Source organism: Chaetura pelagica, unplaced genomic scaffold (genome assembly GCF_000747805.2).
Source record: "Chaetura pelagica isolate M959 unplaced genomic scaffold, ChaPel_1.0 scaffold3, whole genome shotgun sequence".
Lineage (NCBI taxonomy): Eukaryota > Metazoa > Chordata > Aves > Apodiformes > Apodidae > Chaetura > Chaetura pelagica.
In genome coordinates this window covers 1,770,956-1,779,715 of record NW_009952974.1, presented here as the reverse complement: position 1 = coordinate 1,779,715, position 8,760 = coordinate 1,770,956, and the positions used below count along the sequence as shown (strand labels likewise).

The following is an 8,760-nucleotide window of genomic DNA, read 5'->3' as shown; positions in this document are numbered from 1 at the left end:
GATTCAAGAGAAGCTAGTCCTCCTCCGAGTGAGGGGCAGTGAAGTTTTTAGGACTCAGCTTGATATTTCAATAAATAATTATGTTTTCCAACTGAACAACCAGCTAGACATGGCAAACTGTAATTAAAACCAAGAAGCATAATACCATTTGGCATGCTTACACCTTGTTTCTGAACAGGAGGCTGCAAGAACCCCTTAAAAGCTATTCAAAGAAACTTATAATTATAATTATAATTATGTGCTAGTGTGATTAGGCTCTTCTAATAATGTCATGCCTATTGAGCACACCCTATTGAAAAGCCCACATAAAAACCACACAGTTCCACCGATCTGTATGCTTATGTCAGAAGCTCTCAGTTGGAGAGCTGAGAAATGAAAGAAACATTACTACGGAGATTAAGAAGTTTGGTTTAGCACTGTTAAATAATACTATGATTGATTGATTAATATTAGCACCAACTATTAATAAATGTGCCAGCGTTTCCCATTAGAAGACATCATATGCGGTTGCTTATAGCTTTGCCAAAATTTTGAAGCTGTGGGAATCAATTTCATGTTTAAAAGTTCTTTGAATGCTTCAAAGCTGTGGTGACCTAGAACAGAACTTTGATTATGGGCAAAAAAGTAGGCAACACATACACACTTTTGACTGTGCATGAAGGGTCAAAACAGCATTAATCAGTGCTCAAAGCAGTCTGATTACGTACGCAATTACAGAGGTGCTAATATTGTTAGTAGTATTACAAATCACCATTATAATAGAATTCTCCTCCATCTTTATTGCAGGAAACACAGATATAACATATGCAAAATAAGGCATAAAAGTGCTCTCAGTTCAATTGCTTTGGAAACTAGCTATTGTTCATTTTCATTTAGAAGGGCTGAAAGGCATAAGCAAGAAATGAAGATGTCCGCTACCTTAGGCAAATTAATCCATGTACTCAATAATGTATTCTCAAGTTACACACAGCATCATGATTCCTGGGGACCCATGAGTATCCAAGGGCATGTAGCTTATAGAAGGTAAACAGCATCTGGCTGTTATAATGCAAGCAAGAAACATTTGCAGGTGCTTAAGTCTGTAATGATCTAGTAAAAATGTCAGTTGCCATTTGAAAGCTTGGGTTACTAAGTGATTTCTGTAGATAATCACATCTTCTCACACAGCCTGGATGGGTTTTCAGAATGTGGGACAAATCAGACAAAAGAGGCTTTCAGCCCCCCTTCCCCTCTCAAACAACCTTGTGCCTCATCTCACAATCACTCACCTCCAGATGTACCAATTATTACTATTTCTGGAGTCAAAGTAGAATTTACCGCCCCCATTCGGAAAACGCCCTCGGGGTTGCAAAAACCTTCAGACAGAGCAGGGAGGCATATGCACTGCTGTATTAAGAAAATAAATTAATATCCATAAAGCAAAGCATTACCATTCTTTTCATCTCCTTGGAGACCTGGTGAGCTCCAAGGTGGTTATAAAAGGGCCGGTCAACACCCCAGTGCAGCGGGTTATGGCTGATGGAATTAGCGCGCTGACGATTCATCTTGGCTATTGTGGCTTTCTCATCTTTCTGAAATACAAAAGAGAGAAAAATGTAGAATAAATTTTTAAATGTTTACATGGCAGTCGTTCTCCCAGCATCTCTCATGTCTGATCTCTCACTCCAGAGGTTGGCTTTCTGCTCTGAACTTTATGAAGTGGCTGCTGATTAGCAGCAGTCCTAGTTCACCGTGTCTTTTATTTCTCATTTTTTGTAAGACTTCCCCTAAGTGGTGCCCACGATTTTACATCTTTGGTCATTTTGAATAAACACCATAATCTATGTAAACACAGGGAGCATTCAAAAATGAAGACATCTATTTTCTTTTTTAGTAAACTGAGTAAGTTCAGATGGCATTGCAGTTCCAAGCCGAGACACTACACAGAGAGTCCTAAAAATTAAGAAGAGAAACAAAGTACAGAGTGATCTGGTTGAACAACAGGAGCCATGAAGCTTGACACCTTGAAGCCATGAAGGACAGCTTTCTCTGTAGGTACCAGCAAATAATTTTTCATGCTTGGAAGAGCATCTTCTGAGACACGCTAAGGAAAATGCATAGATCTTGAGAACAACTTAACTGTGTCTCTGTTAGAGGTAAAGGTACCGAGTGTGACAAAATGGTGTCCTCTAATGCTAGCTGCAAATTTTATCACTGACATTACATCTCCTGAAGTTTGGGCAAAGTCTGATTTTGTTATTAGAGCTGGTTTTGAAACTTGGGTGTAACTGGAGCTTACTGCAAAGTTTGCACAGGATCTGTCAGGAAGGTTCCACTCAAGCTCAGTGCCAGTAACCAGAGCACAGAAATGCAGCATGTAACTAGGCTAAGCAACAGGGTCGTTAGTTCCTTATTTTGCTTATATTCCCTACCTAAAAAGACAGGTTGGTTTCCATGTGGAATCTGGTCTGCAGAAAGACAGGAGTTTGTTGTACAAGATCAAACCCTTTAATCTTCTTTAGCAAAGACTGTACTTGGGGACTGTGTGATTTATCTGCACTGACTCAGAAGGCAGAGAGATTAAAATTATTACATCCTTCCTTAAGAGACAAACTCTGCAGAGCCTGAAAATTTGGACAGTAGGGAGAGCTAAAACTTGGCTGTTTATTACTTGTAAGATTAAACTTTTTCAAGAGAATTGCTGCTACCATGAGATTACTGAAAAAAAAATAGACATAATAGTTAATTTTGGATTTCAGAAAGTGTTCAGATGACTGAATAATTTCAAAAGAAAGCATTAGTTGTTTTAAACTCTAAATTTTTGCTTCCAGTGTTGTATGACAATACAGGTAGGTCTGCATCCTTTTTTTGCCAGCAGTCTGCTTGCCCTAACAATTTACTTTCATTCCCCACTATTCAATGGAACTCATACCTATCAGGAATTTGCAAAACACCTGGTGTTATTTCCATGGTAACAAGAGAGTTAAATGTCAAGTGCCATGCTGCCTTAAATTATTTTATTTTATTTTTTTTTACAAAATTTTAATAAGCCTTCTAAAATTCAGTGCTGGGGAAAGCCACCTGATTGACAAGCATGGGAAATCATCATCTCTTTTCTTGCAAAGAAGAGACAGCAAAGAAATGACAACATTTCCCAGGAGACCACAAGATCCCCACGCAGGCATCAAACCTGCAGTAGTGCTGCAGGCTTCATGGCCACTCGCTGGGGACACGGTGTCACTTGCAACAGGATCCCTGTGCCAGACATCCTGCTGGCCCTGTGACAATAAGTATCAGTGGTCACTGCAGCCCTGGCTGCCAGCTAAGATCTTTTTCTACCCAGCCAGAATGCCAAGCATAGGATCTCAAGGAAACTCAGTGGGAGCAAACCTAAGGGAGCTGCCAGGATGTTTCCTGGGGAGAACAATACATGCTCCCACATTGCACACCCCCAGACACTAAGTGCCTCCCACATCACCTCTTCCTCACATCAAAACCACCACTGTTTCATCTGCAAGAGCTGAACATTCCATCACTTGGCACCAGCTGAATTTCACATGAGCAGTCATGACAGAGCTGCTGGACAACCTCCAGGAGAGCTGCGTTCTAAATGTTCCTAAAAATACACAAATGTGATGCAATGCTGATGTCCCAATTTGAGTTGGTTTGAGGTTTTGTTTTTCAAAAGTCACTGCTCTTTATGGTCTCTGCCATCATTGGTAGCACTTTCTTATGTTGGGTTTTTTTTCACTTATGCAATCTTTTTCAACCTTATGCTTCTTTCTTCTATGATGTCATGCCAGAAAACTGACAGAAAATACAGTTTTATCACCTCCAAGCAAAAACCTATTGTGTTCAACAGTAGAAGTGACACTGCCAACCTGTTTTGTTTTAGTGTTTTCATCCAAAAGCAATAAAAAAAACAGATGCTGAAACTTGTCTGGGGACCTATAAAAGAAAAGCTTTTGGTTACATTACAAATGCCTTGATATAAACAGAAGATAAAGGATACATACAGCAGATTTCCCTCCATGAGTTAGTAAATTTGGTTAGAATTTGAGGAAGCCTTAATGTCAAAAATCTAAGTAGACTAAGCCCTCTCAGCCAGTGAGTGATCTTCTACCTGCTGCTAGTGCTGGTGACTCACTTGATTAATCACTTGATTAATTTGAAGGGAATCAAAGACCTCATACATGTTTACTGACACATCTGAGTTGAGGTAAGGGTGGGACGAGTAAATGCTTCTGAGACTGCTTCTAATCATGAGGTCAGGCAACACAAATTTTCCACAGCTACAAGAAATCTGGCAATATTCCCCCCATCCCCTATAGAAAGTCTTCACTGGATTCTGAGCGATGTTTCAGCAATGTTTCCAATCATTAAAACAGATACACACAAGCATAGTAGATTTTTGGCATCCTACATTACGTACTGTGCAGCTATATTATCTTCAACAACAGGACTTTGTTGTTAACATCAATACTTATGCAACATTTTTTAAAACCTGATATTTTGAAAAGTTGACCTAATTTATTTTCGGAAAAATCACTTGTTCAGTGGGTGGTGATAACAACAAACTCCAAAAATGAAGAATTAGAAGGATCACACTCCTTTGTGCAAATTCATGAGGTTCCCTCCTCTGTTTCTTCCTGGCTAAGACTGAGCATCAGCACAACTTGGACAAGGGCATAACAAGATTGGAATCAAGAATAAAGAAAAGGAAAACATTATACCTTTCAATCCTACTCATTATAGGTACTCATGACAACAGGAGCAGGTGCAAAAGCTTCTGACAGCAATGAGTTTTTCAGATTTAAAGTGGCTAAACTCCAGAAAACTGTTGTGGGAACTTTTCAAATCTGGTCCCACAAAGAGGCTGTAAATCTTATTCCCAGAGGATTTATTTTGTTCCCACCACCAGTTCCCACACAACAAGTTGCAGTATTGCTACAGCAAAACTGCAGGAATAGCTGGGATTTTCTTATACTTATAAATTGCATCAAGAATGCCTGTTACTTCTTTAGTGTGTCATAGGATTTTCCAAGATATTGATCATTATCAGTGCAATAAAGCAGTGAAATCTGAGCATAGATCAGCTGTTTCAGATTCAGCTACATATTGGTCTTGAAATTGTCTCAAAGTCCTATTGACACGTGAATGGTGTTTCTTGCAGTGCTACATGCTCCAAACCACTGCCTTCATAAATCTACATGAGTGGAACCCTGCTAAGCTGTGATTAAATCTGTTAAATTAAGGAATCATCACATGAGATTGATTGTGTTTTAGGAGAGTCACATGCACAACATTTAAAGGACCGTTTTGTTTCTTCAGCTGGATTGAGTTCCAGGACACTATTTAGAAAAGAATGAGAATTGTTTTCCTAGGAGCTATGGCCAAAGTCTTGTAGAGCTGTTTTAAGGCCTCCATCAACAAACTCTTCTGAAACTGTTGTGTATCTGCTATTGTTAAAAGAAACACTTGTGTTTACTGCAATTGAAAGACATTAGGAAAAAAAACAAACACATTTTTTCAGTTCCCCGACTTTGTGTGCTCAGCACAGTGTGTTTACTCAGCAGTATTGCTCATCTGTTGACAGTCACATTTTGTTTCCACTTTTGTTCAAAGAAAAGCATTTCCCAAGACTTCTGACAATTTTGAGGACAATAAAACTAGCTGTAAACCTTATGTGCTGTTAAAATCCTGTTCACCTTAAGGTCTCTTTCCAGGTCCTCCAAACACATACTTTTCCACCTTTCTCAGAGTAAAGCCTTTATCAATGATTAGAAGTGATGAGAAGAGCAGTTGTGATAGTTCTGCAAATCAGTGCAGCACCTGATCTCAAAGAAGAGCAGAAAGTTGCCAACAAGCACCAAGAGACAGGCTCCTGTCAGGTACAGTGTGTTAGGTAAACAGTCTGCAAGGTAAACTTTTTTAAAAAAAGTGTAACAAGAATAAAACAAAAGCTTCCTGCAGAAGGATTTCTTCATTGTGAAAAGACATTATAAGAGTTTGTCTGAGGAGAAAAAATGTTGAGAGGAAGAGGAAGGATACAATTGCTGTCTGACAGCAGACACCACACAACCAGAGCAATCAGGCTTTAGAGCAGCCCACTGTTAACAATCATGGGAGCAAAAGATTCAACAGACCTTTATGGCAGAGCCTGCTAATTTCATGATGATAATTACTTTATATATCTATAAATAGTTACATATATGTATGTGTGTGTATATATATGTTCACATTACAAGGAAATGCATGGCACCCTTTGTATATCACACAGTTAAGATAGTTTTATATTTTAATTATCACAATCCTATCCTAAGGAACTGAAATAAGTACAACGAACACAAATTTGGAAATTTGGATCAATTCTTTCAAAACAACCTGCAAAAACTTTTTGCCTAGGGGAACATAACACTGCAATAAAGTCACTCCTGCATGGCCCAGGGGTATCTGAGCACTGCCTTCTTCACAGGCAAGTGCTCACCCACAAGAGCAGCATCACAGGACAGGGCAAAGAGAAAGCTGAAAGCAGATCTGGAGGTAAAGATGAGGAGAGAGAAACCTATACAGACTGTATTTTAAAATATTGCATTTTTATTCTCTTTCAATAGAAAGCAACTCTTCTGTGTACCAGATAGGAAACAAGGACTACATTTTCAGCTCTAGGGATGTTATTTAAAGATTGAGTGATCAGAACTAGCTTTTCCCCCTCCCTAAGACTCAACTAAATATATTCCTGCTAACAGCATCCTTAAGAGGGAGAAAAAAAAAAAATCAATCTATTTTCAAAGAAGGAGCGAGCCTGAGTTCCTGGAAAAAATAATAGATAAATGTTCCTCCCATTTATTCTGTGCCAAAGAAATGACACTAACATGATGAAAAAGTCAAATAAACAAAAAAAGTTATGAAATGTAAAGTTATGGCTCCCCATGGCAACAGAAAGGGTATGGAACAGACACTGTTACATTTTATATATTCACCTCAACTCCTGGTATTGTTGGGTTTCAGTGGCTGTTGGACTGATGCATCAGGTATTCAGATAATTCAAATCTGCTTGTGTGAACTGAAGAACAGCTCAGGCAAACAGTTACTTGGGTCAGCTAAGCATCTGCTCTCAGACCAGTGCAAATCCTGTGCCTTGTGTGTGAGGACAGCAGGAACCCAGACACGACTCACAGGAACCCATTACTAAGTCAGGTGAAAATTTTATGGCCACTACTGGAATAGACTGAACTGAAAACCTGGCTAAATACATCACAAGAAGTCATTAAAATCTAGCAGAAATAGAAGGAAAAATTGAAGAGCTAGAGCTGTGCCTAGCATTGGGCAAAAAATTCAAGACTGACTGAGGTGACCATAGGAGAAAGCTTTTCTTGCTTCTGATTTTCATATTATGTGAAAATGAGTTACTAAGAGGAAGAGAACATGAAACTATTCACAAGGAGATAGAAAATGGTTCTGGGAACAAGAAAGTTGGAGCACTACAGGCAAATCAGGAGCACTTCAAGCTGTAAACACCCGTGACCCTGGGTAACAATTTCTTTATGTTTCAATCTAGTCCAGTAATTGCAAAGGCCTGCATTTCCCAATTCTTATCTACTCTGGGATGCAGCATGTTAAAGCAGCATTATAACAGTGGCTAGAAACTTCAGCTAAGGGCTACACTGTGTAACAGAGCTGCAATAAATATATATGAAGCAGTAAAAGAATGGGAGAACTAATTTTATTTTACCATGGAAAATCAAGGCACAAAGATTCAAGTTCCTCAAAATCAAACTCTGGAATGGAATCCACATCTCTCCTGAATCTCTGTCTAGTCTCCCAGTCAAAGGACAGCCCTTTGTTAAAAAACTAAGTCAAATCTCAAGTGCTCTGTGTCTCTGTTTTGGCTACACCAGCAAGGAGCAGAATACTGATCTTAGGTCTTCTCTCTAAAGAAACCTTCAGTTCACCAAAAGAACATGCAGACAACTTAATGAATGCACAATTTAAGAAGTCAGTATAGCTTCTCCACCCCAGGAGATAGGGCCTGACCATAAGGGTGCTTTGGTTTATGTTCTTAAATCTAACCAGCAAAGAAGAAATGGTTTAGGTATAAACATCAGCTGGCCCACTGGCAGGCAGTGATGCTCAGGAAACAATCTTGCACTGCAAAATCTAAACCTCTTTTGAAGACTGACAATTGTTAATGAGATTTATCTTCAGAGCAGATAGAAACCAAAGCATCAGCTTCTTTCTCTAGCAGATGATAAGGGATTTTCTTGGAGATTTTTTACACAATATCCATTAAGGAGATTTGAGACTTCCATTCTCTCAGGAAATGAAGCAAAATATTTCTGTAGAGGTGTTACAGTTATTCAACAACCATGCTATTGAAACATGTCGTAAACACTAATTCATTTAATCTCATGGTAGTCACATTTACAGCTGTGGGAAGGTTTAAGTGCTCTTAGATTCAGAAATATTTAAAATGTTTTTCAACTCAGGTCAATCTTTATATGCTTGCCCATTCTGTGAAAAGCAAAGTCAAGTCTACAGTGCAGAAATTATGTAGAGGAATATTATTGGCTAGGTTAAACTAGATGACAAAAAGGTCCTTTTGTAATATTACAGTCTACCATTATTTAAAACAATACAAACTAGTGATAACATCAACCTATTTTCTGTTATTGGCAGTGTCACAAAAAGAAGATACATTGGTTGAAATTCACTTGAGTTTCACTTGACTCACATCAGTATTGCCCTAACAGCCCTATTTGGTACAGCCTGACCCATGTC

The 8,760-nt window shown here is 38.8% G+C and overlaps 1 protein-coding gene across 1 annotated transcript in view; it reads right to left on the bottom strand.

The window, feature by feature from the left end:
• The window catches only part of ADCY5 (adenylate cyclase 5), a 218,148-nt gene that overhangs the window by 40,421 nt on the left and 168,967 nt on the right, over positions 1 to 8,760 (bottom strand). Inside the window, 1 exon segment of the mRNA XM_009996221.1 lies at positions 1,431 to 1,571. Coding sequence (XP_009994523.1) covers positions 1,431 to 1,571 — 141 coding nt within the window.